This window comes from Ruditapes philippinarum, unplaced genomic scaffold, assembly GCF_026571515.1.
Source record: "Ruditapes philippinarum isolate M1 unplaced genomic scaffold, ASM2657151v2 ctg2377_1_1_1_1, whole genome shotgun sequence".
Taxonomy (NCBI): Eukaryota; Metazoa; Mollusca; class Bivalvia; order Venerida; family Veneridae; genus Ruditapes; species Ruditapes philippinarum.
In genome coordinates, this window is record NW_026860257.1 from 52,495 (window position 1) to 76,088 (window position 23,594).

A 23,594-nucleotide genomic window follows, 5' to 3' on the forward strand; every position below is an offset into this window, starting at 1 on the left:
TTTAGTTTATTGCTTTGATTTATTCTCTGTATAAGGTAATTGATGTGGTTTCACTTCTCATATATGTTGTACTGTGTTATTGTTTTATCATGTATTAGATATCATTCACCATGTTTTTATATAATACTGAAATAGATTTATCGATATGAAATCATTTTAAATGATTTTACTATATAAATGTACAGTGATTGTTCTTCTGTAGTCTACCACTTTCGGTCTGAGCTTTTGGATATGCATTATGAATTTACAAATAAACCATCAACAAATGATTCAATAAATTAAAAAAATACTAGTGTACATTATGAAACTATAGAGAATTAACATACAAAATTGTAGTAGATAATAACAAACACAATCGTAATCAGTTATAAAAAAACATGATTCAGTCTTTTTCATAGCTAAGGTTGTTCATGAACATGAAGTATTCCTAATTTGTTTCATTCTAGCTCATCATTTGTTTGGAAAGGTACATTCGTTGTATGTCCATGCATTAACACACCTTGTCCATGTTGTTATATACTGTTAAAATATATCATTCTAACTCTAGAACTTTTAAGCTAGACAGTCACATATGATTTAAAATAATTCACCGTTCTTGTTTTAGCTTCCTCATAGCTATAAATGGGAATGTAGCCCAGTTTTTCAGTGGCTTTCTCATATCTAAATAGAAATATCCTCTCTAAAGCTTGAAAAGGGGGAATTCCCACGAAGAAATTGACTCTATGTACTATTGATATAACACTTAGTATAAAAAACAAAATGTACAATAAACTGACAATAAACCATACTGGAAACGATATTGCAATAGGTTTCAAACCTATTTCAGACACAATGCCTTCCATAAAAGACCAGATGCTAGTTCTCGGAGATCCATCAGCTATAAAGTATGCTTTCCCTGTCGATTCTTTGTCTACTTTGTCTTGATAGAGGTTGATTTCTGCACAAACGAATCCCCATGCAACGTTTCCAACATACACATGTTCAGAAAGTCCTTTTCCGCAATAAACTCGGACATAAGATCCAAACGTTTTTGCAAGGAATCCAGTCACCATAACACCTATTGACCTCCATTCTAATTCACCATACATAACAACTGGTCGTAACGAAATTGTCCCTAATTGTTTGCCTGGAAGAAAGTTTGATAGTCAAACAAATTTATAGCATTTAAATATTTACGACAAAGGTTTCGTCAGAGGTAAATGTGATTAATAACATTAACGTTCACCAACTGTTTGTAGTTCTGCTTAAGTTCACATGATCAATACTTTACTTGTTAAATTGCCTTTTTATTAGCAAACCTGATAACATTTGTTGCTCAGAGATTTATTATAAACTTATTTTGCTACAAAATATTACTTAAGATACAGTACATCTGAAGGACTTTTCTTCAGTTTTCAGTATCAACTCTCTTTCAATTTTCGTATCATTGAGAATAAAGTTAGCATAGAACTTAAATAGTCAAGTTAAGCATACTTACTGTTTGCTTCTAGCACAAGCCGTTCGGCTTCTGTTTTTGTTGCACCATACGGTTTGAAAAGCTGATCAGTTTCTATTTCTGTATTTTCTTCAGTACCGTCGTAAATGTTTCTTGACCCAGCCGCAACTTCTGCCGAACTACAGTATATAAGACGCTTCACTCCATTCTTTAAACATGCATCTATTACGTTTTCCGTTCCTTAAATAATAATTGATATACATGAAAGCATTAACAAATCAGATATTAAATATACAAAAGTATTAGTGAATATTAACACACTGAAATAGCTTTTGAAATTAACTGAATATAATATTTGACAATGATAACACACACATGCACACAGGAACACTAAATTTTTTTTTTCAGAAACTGTTTCGTCATCCTTTTAACCTCATCGACCGAGGGAAATAAATGCTCAGGATAATCATAAATGTGAAAGAGTTTTAAACAACGGTTGATGAAAAAAGACAGTGAGTACATACGCTCGATTGTTCTTTTGTTCAAAACTATATGTATTACAAGCTATAACAACTGGTGCATCAAGAAACGTTGTATAAACTATCAGACTATCGCAAGCGCATCAGCGCTTTGATTATCAAGTGTGTGAATAAGCAGCCGGTAGAAAGGTTTACTTTTGGCATTTCTTTAACAAGGAATCAGTTAGTTTTTCACTAATTATACAAGAGCCATGTCAACATGGCCATCCCCCGCCGAATGTGTTTGCTCATTGGAAGAATGTATATGTAGTAGAGCAGAATAATTCCATTTTAAGAGGTCTTTTGGTAATGAAAACTGATGGCTATAGTGATTACAGATTTGAAACCTATGTGAATACTGATGGCTGAAAATAACAAAGGGCAATAACTGAAAAATAATGCAGGGTACGTTATCATTCTTGTGTGCTGCATCCCTCCTCAGTAAAATCTATCCACCTATGAAGTTTCAAGTTGATACCTCAAATACTTTTTGACAAAAAAATTGAATTGAAAAATTAAGTACGAAAAATAATAATGGGCAATAACTCAAAAATTATAAAAGGTAGAGTTATCATTCTAGTGCACTGCACATCTCCTGAGTGAGATCTATGTACCTATGAAGTTTCATTATGATATCTCAAAGGCCTTTTGAGTTATGCTCTGGACAAAAATTAATTTTGAAAAATAAAAAAGGGCAATAACTATACAATTATGCATGGTAGAGTTATCTTTCTTGTGCACTGTACTCTTTCTCAATGAGATTCATCCACCTATGAAGTTTCAAGTTGATACCTCAAATACTTTTTGAGATAAGCTCCGAACAAAATAGTATGAAAAAGAACAAAGGGCAATAACTCAAAAATTGTACAGGAAAGAGTTATCATTCTTGTGCACAGCATTCCTCCTCAATAAAATCTATCCACCTATGACATTTCATGTTGACATCTCAAACACTTTTGAGTTATGCTCCACTCGGGTGAAAAATTAGGTATGAAAAATAACAAAGGGCAATAACTCAAAAATTATGAAAGGTAGATTTATCATTCTTATGCACTGCACACCTCCTGAGTGAGATCTATGCATCTATGAAGTTTCATTTTGATATCTCAAAGGCTTTTTGAGATAAGCTCTGGACAAAATAGCATGAAAAAGAACAAAGGACAATAACTCAAAAATTGTATAGGGAAAAGTTATCAATCTTGTGCACAACATTCCTCCTCAATAAAATCTATCCAACTATGACATTTCATGTTGATATCTCAAAAACTTTTTGAGTTTTGCTCCACTCAGGTGAAAAATTAAGTATGAAAAATAACAAAGGGCAATAACTCAAAAATTATGAAAGGTAGAGTTATCATTCTTGTGTACTGCACACCTCCTGAGTGAGATCTATGCACCTATGAAGTTTCATGTTGATATCTCAATACTTTTGAGATATGCTCTGGACAAAAATCATTTTGACTCAAGGGAAACATTGACGGACGAAGGCGGAGGAGGTCGGACGGACGGAGACTATTTCTATATCCCCCGCCGCCTTTTCGGCGGGGGATAATAAGCACCATGCATTATCAGCTTTCTGTAGGTATATTGTGTTTAATGTTTTTATAGATTCAAACACAAATTCTGAACACACTTCAAATTCCTTTTCAACAATTCATGTTTTTATTGTGTACATTATTACTGCTATTTTCTGTGTGTGTATATATATATATACTGTGTGTTCGAAGTAAACTAAATAGAAGCGAATCTGAACACTCTTGCTAGATTTGTATAATTCACCTTTTAAGCTTCAGAAATAGTTACATATTTTTCTTAAAAGCTTTTTTATTGTTGGTGTACTTTTATTGCTTACAAAAGGTTCAACATTGGCCAATTTTTCATTCTTTTACATTTTGGCAATTAGTACTCGTATTGTGATTTAATAATTTGAAAGTCAAAATACTGCATTGCTTACATTTTGCTACTTTAATGTCAAATGATTTCACATGAAGCATTACTTTCTTTAGATAACAAGCATCTGACATGCTCTAAAATAATTATTTAAACGTTACAAAGGTCATGATTTCACATTCTGAAGAAGTATATTTGATTGTTTATAAAGTATAACTGGCGGATGATGTTTTGTATTTGATTTACAAAGACTTTCGCTTTTTACAATTTTGAATATTTTTAAAGTGCAGCTTACATATGCTTACATGTGAAATCATGCTGTTATATGTTCAATAAAGAGTATAGACACGATGCTCAACAAATATTATTAAAATCTAATAGAACATTTTTGAGATATGACTCTTTGTATATTTAAAAATAAATGCATGTTCGCCTATCTCAATACTGATTGATTACATTAGAATATGCCATTTTTCGAATATGTGTCTCATTAAGGAAATAGTTCAGGTTGAGCGTGCTCAATATTTTTTAAGTGAAGCAGAGGTTATTTTGAGGAAATTCCAAATTGACTTGTGTTCCAAGCATTTGTCTATAGATTTCTTTACAAAATGGTTACTTTCTTTATACTTCACACTTTCAAGCTGGCTCCTGGGGTGATGATACTTACAAAAACAACGACGAAAGCAACGGCAAGAAATAGAAGAGACAATGATCCGACAAAAGCTATCCAATAAATCTAATAATTGTAAAATATCTTTATTGTAATGAGCTAACAACGGTAGGATTTCACTTGAAAACATATGTTGAGTTAATTTTAAAGTCAATCAGAGCCTGCAACATTTTTTCTTTTTGTAAATCAGATATATAACATCACCTTACATTAGAAATCTTACAAAATCGACAATCCATTGTAGTATTAAGCGGTGGTTGGGCAAGGTTGAGATAAGGTTGGTATGTTCTCCACATTCAAGCAAAAGTGTGCAAGATCGCTTTTATTTGTAGTTAGTTTGTTCGCCTTAAAGCAATATTTTCATATTTCCCCTTTTTGTTTTATCACATTCGAGTTAAACATTTATTCTTATTTATCTTATATATACATATTTTCAAATGATCCAATAGTAAAAAGTAAACGTGTAAATAAGTGAGCATGAAATTAACAACTACAAAACATTAAACACAGAATAATTATTGATAGAAATCTGGCAATGAGAGGCATACAGTGCGCTTATGATTACTGAAATACAAAACTTATTTAATATAAAAACTATCGGCATAGTTTACCTTTCTCCCGGTTCCCAGGGGGTGAATATCACTTTGTTTGTTCGCAATTGTAATCACTGATATTTCTTGTTCAACCCACTTGATTAATATCATCAACATTATTTTACCTACCTTCAACATTTATCCTGTAACTCTTTTCTTCGTCTGGAATAAGTGATGTATCCACTATACTTGCCACGTGCATTACACAGTCAACACCCTGACATGCTCTCATCACTAGGTCTTTGTCAGTCACGCTTCCGACATACTGCTTAACGGGTTTTCTTTCAACGTAATCTATAAGGTAGGCATGCGAATCAATTCTCTACATTTTTCTCTTTACCTTTATAAAAATATTTAAACATCCAGTATGGGTAGAAACATTTCAAAAGTGGTTTCGTATATGTTTAACAAGTGAATGAATATTGATGACATTGGTGAAACAACGACATAAAAATTTTTTTTTACATGTAGTGAAAAAATAAGAAGCAGAAATAAAATATGAGGGGAGGAAATAGTTTAGTCATTTTTATAATGTCAAGTTATCTTAACTGTTATGATTTAGAAAAATCATAGATATATAATTTACTCTTTGACTGAAAAACGTGTTTTAAGTTGTCACGAGTGTATTTAGATACTAGATAAAATGTCTATGCTTGCGGCTTATCAAAGGCTTGCAGAAATGTTGGCTCTGGACAATAAAAATAACGCCTGAGTGCACATGTGTTTGTTAAAAGTAATATCTAACGAGAAATTACTAGCACTATTACCTGAATACTTGAGTTGGAAGCATGTATCACAACAAAATTACAAGAAAATTGCAGACTTGATTTAATTGACTCTATAACTGAGGGATAATAAAAAAGGCAACATTCCTCATCCCCCCCTAGCACCGGCTTAAGCGGTACTTAGTTTTCAACCAGGAGAATATAAAAACTCTGAACTGACACTAGCCCAACAAATTGTGCGCTTTAGAGCTTTTTTTATATAGACGATGGTCGCCCTTCGGCGATATGGTAAAGACAGACATCTATGAAATATCAGATTATAAAATCGGTCTGTCTTGCCGTCGAAATATTGAGACTAAACTGACACCTGCTGTTGTGATGTAAATATCTGGAGAAATGGTGACACCAGTCTGTATGTTCAGTTATTTTATCATGCATTAAATATGGAAATTTAAATCCTAATTATAAGAAAAGCTTAACTTGTTCAAGAAAACGATGATGTTCAGATCGTTCGCAAGTGCAGAATTGGGGTGTATGGAATGTTGTACTTTCTCATTATCCCTCATGAACAAAACTCAATCAAACCGAGTCTGCAAATAAATTTCTTGTTATTTTGTTGTTTTCATTGTTTCCAGATTTTTATTCTTCACAAGAGCAGGTGTCATGTGCCGTGTGGCAGATATAAAAAAAAAGTTGCCCGTACTTCACATCAATGTGGGTTTATTTCTCTGGTCCTTCGGCATTATCGATTCCAGCACATTTAGTGTTGAAGATCAAATACTGCTTAAGCCGGTGTTTGAGGACTTAAGGGATCTTACATTTTTGTATAAATAATATCTCATGAACAGACTCAATCAAACCGAGTCAGCAATTTTCATATAATTTTGTTGTTTTCATTTTTTCCAAGGGATCACCCCTTCTCTTGATCGTTTGCTTATCATTACCCTTGACTTTAATAATAGTGATGAGGATGAGAACAATTTAATTAATCCTACATCACATTCCTGGCACGTGCATATTTTTTTCTTTTTCGAATGATACCCATGTTACATATTACATGAAATTTATATTTCATATGTTGTTAAGGAGAAAAAAGGAGGCTATTGACTATTAGAAATATAAGGAAATTTGTTAGAATATCTTACCAAGCTTATTTTCATATGGAATGACATCAAGAACTCTAATTTCAGTCACGTGATCTGCACGATCTTGGAGTAGTCCCACGATATGTTGTCCTAAAAATCCAGATCCCCCTGTTACCAGGACCACACAACCAGTAGCGGAATCCATTCGTCTTATATACACAGATTTGTGCAAAATATCATTAAATAACAAATAACTGAACTGTCCTTACGTCTGATAAAAAATTAAATCCCAACTTTTTGAACGTTGAACGTTACACGATAACTGGTGCATATCATGTATAATCAATTAAGTACATGCATATGATATCAATAACTAGGTCCCACATATAATTTTAAATAGACACAGTGATAACAAATATAACAAGAGTATTTGATAACCTCTTGACTATATCCAAATTCAGTTTCAATTTACACACGGAACACTGCACACTCAGGCACCAAAACTTGCAATCGGATTATCAATACATTGTACAATTTCCTCAACATATTGATTGGTTTTAGGTTTTTATTTCTAAACCTTTCCATACATCATTTCCAATAGTCGATATTTAAAGGTTGGGAGAATAAGTTTTCTAACGTGTCAGGTAAATAGATAATGAATAATGCAGTATAATCAATCAGGTTTTTCAACTTTCATATCTTAATCATTATTGGTCGTTAAAACTCAGTAAGTTTGCTAACTTGGTGGTGGTGTACTGCAGGTTGTTACTACTCCTGTTATCATGTTTCAACAAAATTATAAACATGATATTTTTGTAGATAACCACATCAATTCCTTTAGATTAAAATTTATTTCATTTGCTTACTTTACCGTGAATATGTGAATACAATGAATTACTGTAGCTATATGTCCTATGCTGTATTGGTGCAACATGAAACCCAATTAGAAATTGATTTAACTTTGAGTCTGTGGTAAGCGGTTGAGCTTCCCTTCGCGGCAATCAGACCAAAATCTTCACATATTTCTTTGTAAACTCGTCCTTACAGCTAAATTGTCCTTGCTAAATATGTTTGCCTTCATTTTACATGGATACATATTATAAGCGGTTTATTATTTTCGGCAAAATTAATAACAAAAATATACAAAATATTTACATTAGACTTTTTTAGTTCATTTGCTGATCAGATTTCATTGGCTAGATATGTAGATCAAATTGATTTAAAATAACTCAACAGAAAGAAAAAAAGAAACAAATGAATAAAATATTGACTTATGAATGTCATACACTGGTTATGTTAAGTTGTTAATAGCAAATGTGTCCAGCTTGGGATTTCGTTATGGGAAAATTTCAATTTAGAACTTTACGCTTAGACCGTTAAATGGATATTTCTACAGAAAACGTTTAATTTGAAAAGCAACAAAGTGATATTTTGAAAGTGATATTTTGAATGGTCATGTACCAACTGTTTTGTTTTCCACATTAATTAAGTACCATAAGGCATATATATGGCTTTGAAAAAAAAATTATCTTTAAATTTTTACGATATAGAACTAAATGTAAGGGGTCACGTGATCTCATATGTCACTCCCGCTCTAAAATTAAAACTCTTCACAACAGACATATTAATACCAATATTGTCATACATTAATTTTTGAATAAGATCTATTGAAGAAATACAGTTGAATCATGTATTTTATACTTGAATATTTAATCAGTAGAATATTTGAAACATACAAGAAGTCTTCCCGTTTTAAAACTGGTAATTATAACTAAACGTTGTCTGTCGTTTTATTTTTTTCACAAAAATGTAGATATGTTTTATGTTTTTTTATATTAATTACTTGCTATGAATTCATGTTTAGTGTTAAAAGTATATTTAAAAATATGTTTATCGTAACAGTAGGATAGTATGTCGCGGGAGTGACGTGATACGTTTTGGAAGTGACACTAAAGCAGCTAATAACTATAACAAACAAATTCACTCAATAACAGTGCTTTATTCACATACGCGCAACTTTCATAACTAAAATATTACCATCTCATATTAAAGCATGAGTGAATTGTCATTAAGGACAGAATAGAACGACAAGAACAATTTGAATAACAGCTATTCTAAACATAGTCAGAAATACAAAAAACTTTATGCTTCAAGAAATTTAGTTCAACACTTACAACCACCAACTTTACGCCAATTAAAAGAATGTCAAATATACTAAGGAGTTATAGAACAGATTTCAAAATGCGGTCATGCTCATTTTCATGTTCTGTCACAAATGTTTCAATTACAAATCCAAATGTCTCTGAATTTCCTCCCATACTGGTGTATCGATTTGAAAATGTCGGCTCCCAATCTTCTTTGGAGATGGGATTAACGTGACAAAGTTTCCCTGGAATACCATAAAACGTCTTGCATCATCGGCCAAAACAACCTATTTGACCCAATACAATGCATAACATTAACCTCCAATTCTTGGTCGTCGACGTCTTCGTAGGGCTTTCCCTCATATCCTACGACACAAAATTTGCCTATAAGGGATTCGTCAAGCTCTATGTGTTTAGCATCTGAAATATGAAAATACACTATTGATAGATTTGTTTTGTGAAACAAGACAAATTGAAACTGTTTTTATGTCTTTTCTAGCCTTTCTGTCTTAAATATAAAACCGTAATTTGATAAAGAATTGATACATTTACAGCGGAATTAATGATGTATTGTGATAATTATGTTTCATAGTATTCGTTATCTAATAAGGCTATAGTATAATTTATTATTATTATGTTGTTGTATATGTGAATAACATCAACACATTAGACACCCAAAACTTAAAATAAATCGTTTTAATACCATTGCCTTTATCTATAATGATAGAAAAATTTATGCGACAAATCTTATTTATTACTGAAAAATATAAACTCTGTTTAAAGTATACGTTTTTTCCTGCAACATAACATAAAAACAGAGTGAAAACATATATACGATCAATCATTTCAGTTTTCACGGTATACAAACCGAATTGCTTGAACATGTATATATACGTACTAGGTGCTTTTATAGGCTTAGACCATTAGATCTATATTGCCGACAGTGCTTAAAGGCAAAATAAAAGAGTTAAGAAATAATATCGGTCTTAGCGGTGTTTTTCGGCTATCTAACACCGGTTTGGAGTTTTATTACGTATGAATTGACCACGAAGGCCGTATAAACACCGCTAGGACCGATATTATTTTGATTCTAACACGATAAAATAAGGAAGATCACTTATCTTATTTTTTCAAGTGGAAATAACTTCCGGTGCCGATTTTCGTATAACGCTGTTCGATTTTCGTACCCTACTATTGCTAAGATATAGAAATTATTAAACAAAAAAAAAAGAAATAATAAGAAAAAGCGTTTTTTTTATCAAGTTTTCAACAATAAAAACTTTCGTTTTAGTATGGATTGTATTGTGTTTTCATCAGTGCCCCATTTATCATTCTTTTATGTATGAAATGACGTCAGCGTTTATGAATGAGTTGTATACGTAGGATGACGTCATTGAGCTGCTTACAGATTGGCGCCGTTTTGTCAATCTATTTATTAACTGACATGGATCAAATATGTGGCGCTAGTGTATGTGAGATTTCATTTCGGTAATGTAAGAAAAGAAAACATTATAAGAACTGAAACTATAAATAAAAATGCTTTTTATTGCTGCTTTAAAAGGCTTTGTAAACTATACAATCGAGGGTGAAAATAAAACAGCCGCATATACAAGTAGTCCCAACAGTGTTTATTGGCAGCGTAACACCGTTTTTTTTTCTTTGTCTATAGTGACACAATGACGTGGACTGTGAGAATTTAACGAATAACCACCCTGTCATATTTGCCATACCTTGAAATCCTATTAAATATGTAAAAAAAGTACATAGCTTTTGTTTGATATATAATATTATATTGACAAACAATAATTTATTGAACAAACACCTAAACATTGATATTACAACGTATCATAAATGTAAAACTAAATGTATCTTTATTCGTGTCACGTGATACACTTTACCACGGGATTATTCGTCCAGTGTAGGAATACAGATTTCCTGCACTTTCCTCGTTTAGTCCTTTGAGCACTTTGATTATTCCTCGAATACTTTCGTAAAGTCCTATCTCAGCATTTGGTCCACCCATGTCAGTACGAACCCGTCCTGGATGAATGCCTGTTACAAGAATACCTCTAGTGCCAAGTTCTATACTAAGATTCTTTGTCAACTGATTTAATGCGGCCTGTAAAGAAAGGATAATATACTTTATTTTGTACAATATTCTTTAAATAACAAACATCGTTATAATTCTCGATTTTATGTGAATCAAATATATCTATATGAGCCAAAATTTAAATATATGTGAATGTAACCGAACTTACTGAAAGAAACAAATTACTGCGAGGTAGTACTTTTTTTTTTAAAGTTAGTTTCTTTACAGAACTTTCAAAGAAAAAATATTTAAAAGGACAGGACTTTGAGAATCGTGTGCTTACTTCAAACTTTTATGTTCATTGGTGCAAAAACAACAAACAAACACAAATCCCTAAAAACAAACAAGCAAAACGAACGATTATTTAAAAAAACCACACACACACAACGTACTTTTGATTCCCTGTATTGATACGACCCGCCTGTCATATTTTCACCTACTGATCCCAGTTGACTAGATATGTTGATTATTGCGGCCCTCGACCAGGACATATCTCCAAACTGTCTATCAGCTGCCATTTGTAAAAGTGGCAAAAATGTCTGTAAATTGAAAACAAATTTATTTGTTTGAAAATTTATTCCTTAATTCAATATTCTGATGAATTGATGAGTCATTATTAAGAGATAAAGACACGTCATAGACGGGCCTGTAAGATGACAATCGGCCCATAAAATGAATAATGGTTCTGAGGGCTTCAGTCCGAGGGTATTATTCATTTCAGGGCCGATTATTACTTTCGTAACGTTTATTAGTAATTAATTAGTTAGTTAAATAAATCTAAATGAGTTGTTCATTTTTTTTTCTAATAAATTAATTAAATTTTTAATGAACTCTTGATTCATTTTTTATTAACAAAAAAAATCATGTTTTATTTTTTCATTATTATAAATATTTTGTTTTGAAAGTTGAACAATCAATATTCTTAGAACATAAAACAAACTTTCAGCTTTACTTTTTGTTTTTTTACTTGATAAAAAAATGACAGAATTGCAACGCAATGTGTAAATGTTTTTTGTGCGATATATTTGTTCGAGTTCAATCTGTCCTACAAACAATTCATGGCTGACATTCTAGTTTTTGTTGTTGTTTTTTTGTGTGTTTTTTTTCCCTTAATAATGAAAGAATCGTTAACATTTAAATGGATACTAAACAATTGCAAAAGATTTTCTTTTTTCTTTTACATTTTGTTTTTTGTCAGTAAACTGTAAACAAAGACAATTTGAATAAAAAGATCTGTATTTTAGTCTCCTAATGTTGTTTTTACGGTATGCAAATATTACAGTTCATTTAAATGGCGTTTTTATAATGAATATTGAAATATATGTACGTGACAAATTTTTAATTAAAAGACAACAAAAAAACTAATTCATTATGTATAATTTAACTGACATAAAATTAAAAAAACAACACAAAAAACACAAACTAATGGGTTATTAATGTAAGTGCTGTTAGGAATAAAATCAGAAAATTTACTTTACCTTTGAAACAACAGCAGGTCCGACAACATTTACATTGAGTGTTCGCAACATATCTTCAGCTTTTATTGAAGTAATAGATGCTTGTCTAAAGTTAATCGCAGCATTGTTGATTAAAACATTTAATCCTGATGACCCAACGAAACTCGCAATTTGGTCAAAGGCAGACGCTATGCTGGCCTCATCTTCAACGTCTAGCAAATATATTAAAAGCAATATTGCTTTCAATAAATGTAAGCACAAATAATAAAGAAAACGGATTCTTATATATGATATTTCAATTCTGTGTTGACCTTACTATTTTAAAGATATACTTTCTATACAGTCACTTTTTCGATATAAAATAAGCATCTTTTGACATAGAAGATAATTATATTTTGTTTTAAACTCTACACACTTTAGGTAAACACGTATAATGTCATCAAATAGTTTTTTTTTAAAGAAAAGACCAAATAAATTTGACCAGTTATAGGAAACGCAGCTTCGCAGCTTCCCAAACATAGTTTGTGCATACTCCACGGATTTATATTGTAATATAAATCCGTGATACTCCTAGTATTCAAATTTTGCATATTCAATAAGAATCCCATGAGTTCAGTAAAATAAATTACTGCATTAAAGGTTTTTTACCCAAAGATGAGCATAGTTTAAGTATATCTTTAAAGCACTTGCAAATAAACATTATCATAAAGGCAAAAGAAATCCGTATTTCTGGAGATCATCGCTGCTGTTATTGATATTAATTTCACATACATTGTATTTGTATAAACATTCTGCAGACAATATGTTTAAAAAAAAGACAAAATTGTATATGAATGAAAATTTGATGACTTTGACATAATTAATTTATTCCATGTAACAAAAGTAAAAACATATAAATTGGAAAATTACTCTGTCATACATTTACATTTTTAATGACGGAGTCTATGACAAATTCATTTAAAATGAATAATTTATAATATATTGTCAACTTGTTAGAAATTGGTTGCAAGTGGTGAAAAAAGGTGAATCATTCATATTCGAAAAAAAAAGACTTTCATTTATGACTACATATAACGGCCTTCTATTTTCAGTATTTACAAATAAGCTTCAATTGTTCAGATAATCTGTTAGTCACTAACTCACTTAAACTAAAAAGCACAATGCTAACTTATGTTGTTAACCTTTTTTTAATGGTCGAAAACTATTAAATAGTTGCCCCATCTTTTGTCGATTTCTGTGAAACTTCAACTTAATTTGTTGACGTTTTTGAATTATTTAGCATGTTTTAATTTTAACATCTCTTCAACTGTATTCACATATATCTTACATTAAAGATATTTGCCATAAGGCAGAAATGATGATTTTTAAATGACAATGTAGAATTATCGTTTTTGTAGAAAAACAAAATCAACGTCATAGATACAAAAACGATTCTCCGAATGCGTATATATCTTTTTGTAATTACTAATTGATTTTGCAGGACCATACACAGTTTGTAACTGTAGATAACATTGTAGAATTCTAAAATGTTTTTTTTACGAAATTTCATATTTTAAGTTACATTTGTATTCAATTTGTTACACTGTTCTTTTACCAAATATGTACCATCATCATGTCAGATCATTTGTTACGTAATCTAAACTTACAATGGTTTATGCATATTGGGTTCATTTTTTTGTGTTCTTTCTTTTTTTGTCTCACTCATCAGTATAAATATTTTCAATAGTCAATCCATTTAAGTATTTGACATAGCTCAGTATATGGTGGTTAGATAAATCAGTTTCTTTCGTCAAAAATTGGCAAAATTACTCGCCTTATCTAATAAATACCATGCATTGAAAAAGTATTCAATAGGCATTAAGTTGCTTCCAGTTTAAGCCTTTTATAAATTGGTTGTAAATGTCATGTAAAATATGTTTTGTATATTTATGACGAATAAACTGTGTGCAAACTAGTAACATGTATATTAATTCTTGATCTAGAAATTCTTTTAAGCTGCGTCTTTACAGTTCATCGCCTTCAGTGCGACAAAGATTAGATTATGACATATTGGTGTTGTTCTAAAGATGTTATATTTATTATGATGTCTTACTTTTGAAATAATTGAAACGGTTGTTTTTAAAAGGGTTATTGCTCTATGCATGACCGCTTTGCAGAGGTCCTACTGTTTAACATAATCTAGAAAATTGACCTATGATTCTTACAAATTGTGCTTTTTTACAGTTCGACTTCTATAAGTTTTAGTCGAATGGGCATCATCTCCAATTCCAGATTGTTTTTGAAATTACATACACAAAATGCCACTAGAGCATTAACTTATGAATATAACATTTTTGTCATTTAGGTGTTCGTTCTGTCAAAGATCCATTAAATCTAAAAGATCTTATCATATTTATTTCTCAAAGCTATGTACTTTTAGTACTGTTTTGCAGTTTCCAGAAACGTTACTCATTTGGCATATTCTAAGAATTGAACCATCCTATGCTTTTTGACCATAACAATAAAAATAATGAAAGTAAGTATTCTGTAGGAAAGGCAAAATACCAGTTCGATTACATTTTTTAAATTACGACTTATCTCTGTTATCTACGCTTCGAAAGCTTCCAACATAATCAAATCATCATTGAACCAATATCAAACTCTGGTTTGTCCTTCCTTCTCAGCCTTCATTTGCTTTTAAAGTATTTTTTACTATGCATTTTCTAGGTACATGAATGAGTCTCGGGACACAAAAAAGAAATCAACTTCAAGGATCAGATAAAAAAAGACATTGGCATTTATACAGATGTTGATTGTTTATTTTTTACTCGTAAAGAGTTCTTTCAAAAGAAATTACATTTATTGTACTGCCATTTCATATGTAACTTTTAAACAGAACTTCACTGATTCTATTGAAATTTATTGAATATAGAAGATGTATGTTAATTAAATTTTATGTCGTTAATTACGTTTGTTTTCTTCTTTCAGTTCTATTTTCAAGTTATTATTAATTGTATATGTTTTTTGTTGTAAACATAATATTGTTAAAGACCAAATATTAAATTATACTTACCCATACGGATGACTTTCACACATTTGTACATTTCTTCTAAGTTTATTAAATCCTGATACAAATGAAAGAATGAAAAATTCTTCACGTGCCATAGTAATAATAAATAATAATGATAATATGCGCCAATGAAACTATTTATACTCGTCTATTATCTAAATGATATTGTACAAAGTCGGATAGATTTTCAATCGTAATATCTTTAGTTTTACCTGGATCTTTCAAGTTCAAGTTAATATTACTTTAATTTTATTTTTGTTGAGTTTTACGTCGCACCAACACAGAATAGGACATATGGTGACTTTCCAGCTTTAGTGTTGAAGGAAGATCCCGTGTGCCCTTCCCTGAGTAGAACCACTGATGTTTCGTAAGCTAGCTGGATAGTTTTCTCGCATGAAAGAATCCAAAGTCCCTCCGGGATTAAAATCGGGGAGAGGCAATTCGTGTGGAGTCAAGTTTATTCAAAGTGCGTAGAATCTTTGTTTTAGTGACATTATGCTCATTTTATTTCGCTTCAAGTATCATATTACAAGAGATTGGCTAATATTTTGGTAATTGAACACTTATTGGTGATGAAAAATGTTAATGATACAATATAAAAATAACAAACTGTAACAATACTGCCGCACTCTTTTTAAGAATTGAAAGTTTACCTATACAATTTTAACAGTATCTATAGAAATCCCCATTGGTCTTAAGAATTCCTGGGTATTTTTTCATGATAACATATAAAATATAACACAGTTATGACAATATGTCAAGTTATTTTTATTTGTTCACTTACCATTTGAAACTGGATAAGCATAATACCACTTTAAGTAAGACATAAAATATTTAAATGAAACAATGTAAAAATTCATACAAAAATTATTAATTATATTTATTTATTTATAGTGACATTTAGTTCAGACCTGTGAAGTTTCTGGATCCCTGCAAGCTGCGAAGATCAGTTTTGAAGAAAGATTCATCCCTGCCAGTTGCCGAACTAATTCAAGTCCTATTCCTCGATTACTCCCGGTTATAAGAAAGTTTTGAGGTGTCATTTTGTTTCTTCTTTGTCGTTCTGGTACTGATAATTTCGGTTAAAATCGCTATTTACATCTAATATTGTCTCAGTATCAAATATGGAGTGAACGAATACGCAGTCTTTTAAAACTGCTGATTTACAAGATGCTGACTTTATATAAAATATTGTTTAATTAAGACACAGGAACGAGACAAGTTTAATTAAAAGAATGTCTGACCGGCTACAAATTTCAAAGTTTTTGCAAGGTTATTTTTTGTGTCAATTTTATTTCCAACAGATTGGTTTAGATGGAAATGAGTATACATATTAATTTAGGTACATATTTATAATAATTGATATGTCTGGAGAACAGAATTTGCATGAAAGGTAGACGGAAACATTGATGAACATAATTTTTCTGAATGGAGCGTTATCAAGTCATCTCCGACCAGGCAATCAGTACATGTTAATTGAATGACGATATTGTTATTTTTGCTAACCCAGCAGATGTATTTCAGGAATGTATTATTGTATTGAGTGATTATTGTGACACTTGGGAGTTAAAAAGATAATGTATCGAAAACAAAAATAATGATTTACTACAAAAGGCGGACAAAGTCCAAGTAACCTCATGTTTTATTATCAAGATAGTTTGACTTAAGTTAAAAATGCGTTTACATATTTCCGTAGTGTGGCTCATTTGCTACTGCATAAACTAAGTTATCAGATCAGGCTCAGAAAGCCATCTTTAAATGGTAGCGAAGCTGTGGTATATTTTCTTAGCCAGTCAAAAGAAACAACACAATTGCAGTTTTCTTAAAGGTTTTTAGACGTAAAAAAAAACCAATCCAAATCGTCTTTATTAACGGTAAACCTAGTAGAATATCTTATCAATGTAGGCTTGGTTAATATCATCAATGAAAATTTTAAGACGAAACGAGAATAGGTACATTTATAGAATATACCAATTGCTTAAGAATGATTTTTAAAATAATCCAACCAAATTTAACTGGTGTAACGATTGAAAAAATATGTGTTCTAGGGTTTTACTAAGTTTGGTTACATTAGAATGCTGGGAATCAAAACATGTTTCCTGAAGTAGTAAAGAAAAACTAAACGTTAATTTTAATTAAAACTGGCATGATAGCATAAAAAGTTCACCACGAGCATTATTTTATTGAAATAAAGCAGTTTTCAAGTTTCAAAATAAGGTTTTGTCTTTCATTGAGAAGCGTAAGATTGCAAATAGAGGCAGGCTGATGGATAAGGCAATTAAGAACACCAATCGGTGAAAGAAAATGTACCATATGTAATAAGCTTGAAGACGAATATCGTTTTCTTTTTCATGAAAGTTCCATGTATTGAGGAAAACGTAACAAAACAAACCAAACAAAAAACAAAGAAAACGAAAAAATGGGAACATACAAACATGAGTACATTTGTTGAATTCAGTAGAGAATGTGAATATCGTAAGGCATATTTAAAGGTTTAGAAAAGGGAAACAATCTTTTGTACGGAAGTAAAGCATAGATTCTATAATAATGTGTATGCGAATTGATATATGTTTGCCCTTTGAAATGTTTACGATAGATCCATAAAATTGGTCTTGAATTTCACAAGGTGCAATCCAGGAGATCTGCCGGGGTACGAGGCAAAGGTTGGTGCAAGAATGGACAGACCTCCCCGCTAGGTCCCTTTCAAACCTCATAGGGAGCATGAGAATGTGTTGCATAGCAGATTGACCACGCACACGCCTAACATAAATGAGGTTGTCAAAATTTGGAAAACAGTTGCGTGTCCAAAACTCATAGATGTCTTCTTCTTCATAAACAAGATACACACCTACTTAACGCACATCTTTAACATCATCGACATCTCGCTTCAAATTAGGCGTGCGATTCCCATTGCGATTTTATCATATATTTTCAAAAATGTAACGTGTGAATTTACTTTCTCAAACTCATTATAATATATTTTGAGAGAGTAAACACTTGTTGCGAAGAAAACAATGTGAAACATAAAAAAGTTTTACCTCTCAATTTTTATCAAATTATACTTGTATTGACTGCCGACAACTTCTTGTGATGTTTCCGTGTCAAAGAGTTTATTCTTTTTTTTCCAGGGAAGCAGATATGAACATAGTAAGTGTGCGTCTATTTTAAACCATTTTGTGCAGCGGTTTCAATGCTTTCTGTAACGTTTTAGCACGAATTCGAAAAGTATGTATTTTATGTGTATTTTTATGTAAATACTTTCACAGATAATAAATCATCTATCAAGTCCGGTTAACTTTTGATCATCCCTCGTATGAGCTTATAGGAATGCAATCGGCATTAACAAAACCTTATGTTTCTGTGATTTAACATATTCTTTCATAAAAGACAAAAACCTTTATTCAGTTGTGTAACCTTTTATTAGTAGATTTTGATTAAATGAAATGACAAACAACATTTAAAAAAAAAATAACATTGAATATTTTATACGAAATGTTTGAACGAAATGTGCAAATTAATTACATGTTCTCATGCAGTTGTCAAATGATTGACAGAATGATTAATGATGTTTTTCAGCACACTTTGAAAATAAAATATTTCTCCTCTTTCACATAATGGCGCTTACATAAAATACGTACTAGTATTTCAAAAGGAATGATATGCAAAGAGTAGAACGTAAACTTGATATTTGTAAGGATATATATGTAGATTTAAAAATTAAAAAAAAAACGTTTATCAAATACATGTAATAAATTATATTTTCAGGATGATTTTAAACATTAAAATTATTCAATTGTCATAATCCTTGATTGGGAAGACATGGGTGCAGGGCAGAAATTTCTAGCATTTATTAACATTCATTAAAACCTTTTGTACACAACAACAAGTTCATGGTCATAGTACTATACATCAGCTGTAAATTCCGGTGCAAAAAAAAAAAACAACAACAAAAAACACACAATACTCTGAATTATTGTGATAAGAAAAACATAAAGACACTTCAATAAAGCTCGTCCCTCAACTGGTATGAAAGGCCCTGCATGACAATGCTCCTCGATTTTCTTTTCTTCAGACTTGGCACTCTGTGACTTTTTTTCTTTCCAAGACTGCAAAAAACTTTTGCAAGCCATCGTTACAAGATTATAAATACACTTGGGTCGGTCAGTTTTCATTTATTGAGAGGTTTACTTAAGGAGGGCTTTTGATGAAGCGTTTAAAAAATTGCATTAAACGTCTTAAACTTTGTATTTCTGCTGAAGGAGATTATTTCGAATGATTAAAATAGAAAATTGTAAAATATTTGCACTTTTGTTGAATTTATTGACCATATTGCATTACCAATTGACTAATCTTTGTAGATGTGGAAAAAAAGAACGCACACACTTGCAACATGAATACATGTTTCAATGTTAACACAGACACTATACCCAACGCAGTTTATAGTCTTATCAAATCTTAATGATTAAATAGGATAGGTTAATTTGCTTTTACACGTATAACACATTTTTATCAACTTATAGGCTGTGTTAACACAAAAGACGGTTTTTTTTTGCATTTTACCCTCTCAAAATACATTATACTGAGCTAAAAAAGTCAATGCACATACTACGGTTTTGATTTTGGAAAATGATTTAGAGAATTTTTAGAAAGCACCGTAAGATAACAACAACTACCTTGATTTTCCGAAGTTGCGTGTACAATGAAATGTATGATGGCACTGGAAATCGTACACCTGATTAAAAGCGAAGCACGATTGTGCTAAAAGTTTGCGTTGAGTAGGCGTGTTTAACTCAAATTTCACAACTACGCAGATCTAAAAAGTTATTAGTCAAATGTGATGTTACACCATTTATTCGTAACCATTTTACTCTTGAGTAAAATCTCACTTGTTCTATGTGTATATCAATTCAAAATACATTGATTAGTTCGGAAATTGTCACGATTATTTAGGTTGATATAATAAAAGAAAACTCTTTTAACAGTAATAAAATATGGCTGTTAGATATAGTGTTAAAGTGTGAATATTATGTATTAACTGTTTGGAACAAAAGTGCACTCTTATTTAATTTGGTTTGAGTGAAATAAGCGTTGAAACTTCTTCAATACTCGTGCTATTATAAATTTCCCATTTAAACATGACGTAATTTATTTCAAGTACAAAAAGGTAGTTTGCTTTTAGTTTGAATATGTATTTGTATTTATATTAAAGCTGCATGCCTCCAGATAAGCCAAAATATCTCAAGAAAATCAAAATTAAAAAAAAATGTACTAAGAGTTTGAGAAAAGTAAAAACAAATATTCAAATATTTAAGATTAGAGTAATAATTAACATGTTAAATGCGATTAATGACTGATTTGCAGTATTTATCACCATATTTCAAGTTTTGCAAGTTTGCAAAGTGCAACTTATTTTCTCTGCTACTATATTTCTCATTTACAAATGACATAATTTATTTCAAGTACAAAAAGGTTGTTTGCTTTTAGTTTGAATATGTATTTGTATTTATATTAAAGCTGCATGCCTCCAGATAAGCCAAAATATCTCAAGAAAATCATAATTAAAAAAAAATGTACTAAGAGTTTGAGAAAAGTAAAAACAAATATTCAAATATTTAAGATTAGAGTAATAATTAACATGTTAAATGCGATTAATGACTGATTTGCAGTATTTATCACCATATTTCAAGTTTTGCAAGTTTGCAAAGTGCAACTTATTTTCTCTGCTTACTTTATATTTTTTTTATTTTTAAGTGATATTTTATTTTTTTTAATGAAAATTAGCATTAATCTGGAGGAATGCCACTTTAAAGGAGCTCCTCTGAGAGACATAAAATCACTTGAAACGAATGAATATGAAAAAAAAATGTAATAAGGAATATACTCAAATTTAAATTGAAAATCGATTTGGCCCGATTTGAGTTAAAAACCGTTGAAACGTTTTTATTTTTATTTTAATGTCTTTTTTGTACTATGAAAAAGTTACTCCGGAAAAGCGGATTTAGCAAATGATCTGAAATATGCATAAAAAGTATTTGTAAAGACCTTTTTCAAATGATATAAAAATGTCGCAAAAAACCAGTCCCTTAATATTAAAAAAATACAAACTCAATTCTATTTTGTGTGGGGTGTGTGAGTGTGAGGGTGCTAGACGTTTACGTCGCACCAACACAGGATACATCGTATTCATATGGCGATTTTCCACTTTTACTTGTGGAGGTGTCTCAGGCACGAACGTTCCTCGATCGTTTCCCTTTAATGCTAACAAAAATGAATCTTAACATGACTAACTAGAACATGGTCTCTATTGTGTCTAGAATATAGGCACCATATTTGTTTATCAAGTCGCATGCTCTAATAGGTGTTATGAATGGTCACGAGCGACCAGAAATCTTTTTTAACCACGATGTTGTAAGGTGTTTATGTCCACTAGAACGTGTTTGATGGTGTCATATTCGTTCACAAGTTTATAAGCATGTACTTTTACAAGGTTAAAGGCACATTATGCCTCAGAAACGATTAATATGTTCCTTGTTTTAAAGTGAATTTTCCTACAATTAGCACATTTTCCATATGTATTAAAATATTGATAAAACTATAGAAACGTATCGTTCCGATATTCTTATAAAATGTTTCTTGAAATGAAAATGTCAACATAGTTCTAATAAGTTTGGTATGAACATATTTACATATAATTATGTTGAAAAATAGTATTTTGTTCTAGAACATAATATTATTTGCTATATAAAGATATTAGACTTCCATGCAAAATACTAAATCACAATAACTGTACTAATTGCCAAAGTCATCCTAAGCAAAAAATGGTGCAGTGAATTGGCGAAAGAGTATTTTTAGGCTAAAAGAAGACACAAAAAATAAAAAACGCTCTTTAAAGATAAAATTAAAAGATATTCTGGACTGGAGCATAATGGGCCTTTAAATCATTCTTGACAACCAATACTGGTATGAATTGACAAAATAATATATTTGAAACTATAAGAGTACACACAAATTTATAAAAAAGCTTTAAAGACAAAAATAAAAACTGTTCTGTAGCATAATGGGCCTTTAAATCATTCTTGACCACCAATATAACCAGTTGTTTTCTTTTTATCTTTTTTTTGTCTGAAAGTATATGCGAATGTCAACATTACACCATGATTCTCAAATTTCTACCAGACTTATCGTAGACAGATTTCTTTCTCACAGACCAAAGGTCTAGCATCATCTTCATGGGAGTACAGTAACAATAAAAGTATTTCACTACATATTTAATTCTGTGGGGATAGAGATTTGAAATTACATATATTTTGTATTTGAAATTATGTATTCTATTAAGGACTCTTTGATGTCGCGCTACTCCATGAAGGTATGTATACATTTGTATTAATTGAGATTATACTAGTATATTGTAAAAAGAAACGCCAGCGTTTCAACTTATTTATTAAAACAATGTGTGTATGTATAAACTTGCGAAACAAACTAGGACAAACATAATTATGTTATGTTGTTTTGAGCAAGTATTTTTAACCATCGTCGTGATGCACAGCAAAGTTCATACAGCAACCAGTTTTTTGGTTCAAAGTGACACTTGTTTCCTAAAGAAATGTATTTATATTTAGATAAAGATTAATTCGTAGGTAAACAGGACCAACGCGCTTGCTTGTTCTTTACAACATTTTAAATTTTTAAATAAATCTCTCATTTATAAGTGTATCAATTTCAACTATTTTATAACATTATACCTGATAAAATTAAGGTTTTACATTCTAATGCTTTACCTCCGTTTTGAAGAGTAAATAGGCAACAGATACTGATAACTGCATTGAAACTTAAAAAATCGTGGGATCAAACCCCAGTATGGTGAACTTTCTTTTCTTTTTTCTTTTAAATGTATTTATATCATTCATATACCTGTTTGAAAGAAAATAAATGTTTAATT

General features: G+C 30.8%; 2 protein-coding genes across 2 annotated transcripts; both read right to left on the reverse strand.

The window, feature by feature from the left end:
- On the reverse strand, nt 1-7,418 carry LOC132759419 (3 beta-hydroxysteroid dehydrogenase/Delta 5-->4-isomerase type 1-like). Its single transcript, XM_060751180.1, has 4 exons — nt 6,977-7,418; nt 5,236-5,400; nt 1,478-1,675; nt 1-1,126 (listed from the first exon to the last, which is right to left on the reverse strand). Exons 1-4 carry the CDS (start codon nt 7,119-7,121, stop codon nt 558-560), a joined length of 1,077 nt encoding a protein of 358 aa, XP_060607163.1. The 5' UTR covers nt 7,122-7,418; the 3' UTR covers nt 1-557.
- Nucleotides 7,419-10,933: 3,515 nt separating this feature from the next.
- On the reverse strand, nt 10,934-11,681 carry LOC132759425 (C-signal-like). Its single transcript, XM_060751192.1, has 2 exons — nt 11,542-11,681; nt 10,934-11,179 (listed from the first exon to the last, which is right to left on the reverse strand). The coding sequence occupies exons 1-2, from the start codon at nt 11,665-11,667 to the stop codon at nt 10,955-10,957; spliced, it is 351 nt and encodes a 116-aa protein (XP_060607175.1). The 5' UTR covers nt 11,668-11,681; the 3' UTR covers nt 10,934-10,954.
- Between the last annotated feature and the right edge of the window lie 11,913 nt (nt 11,682-23,594).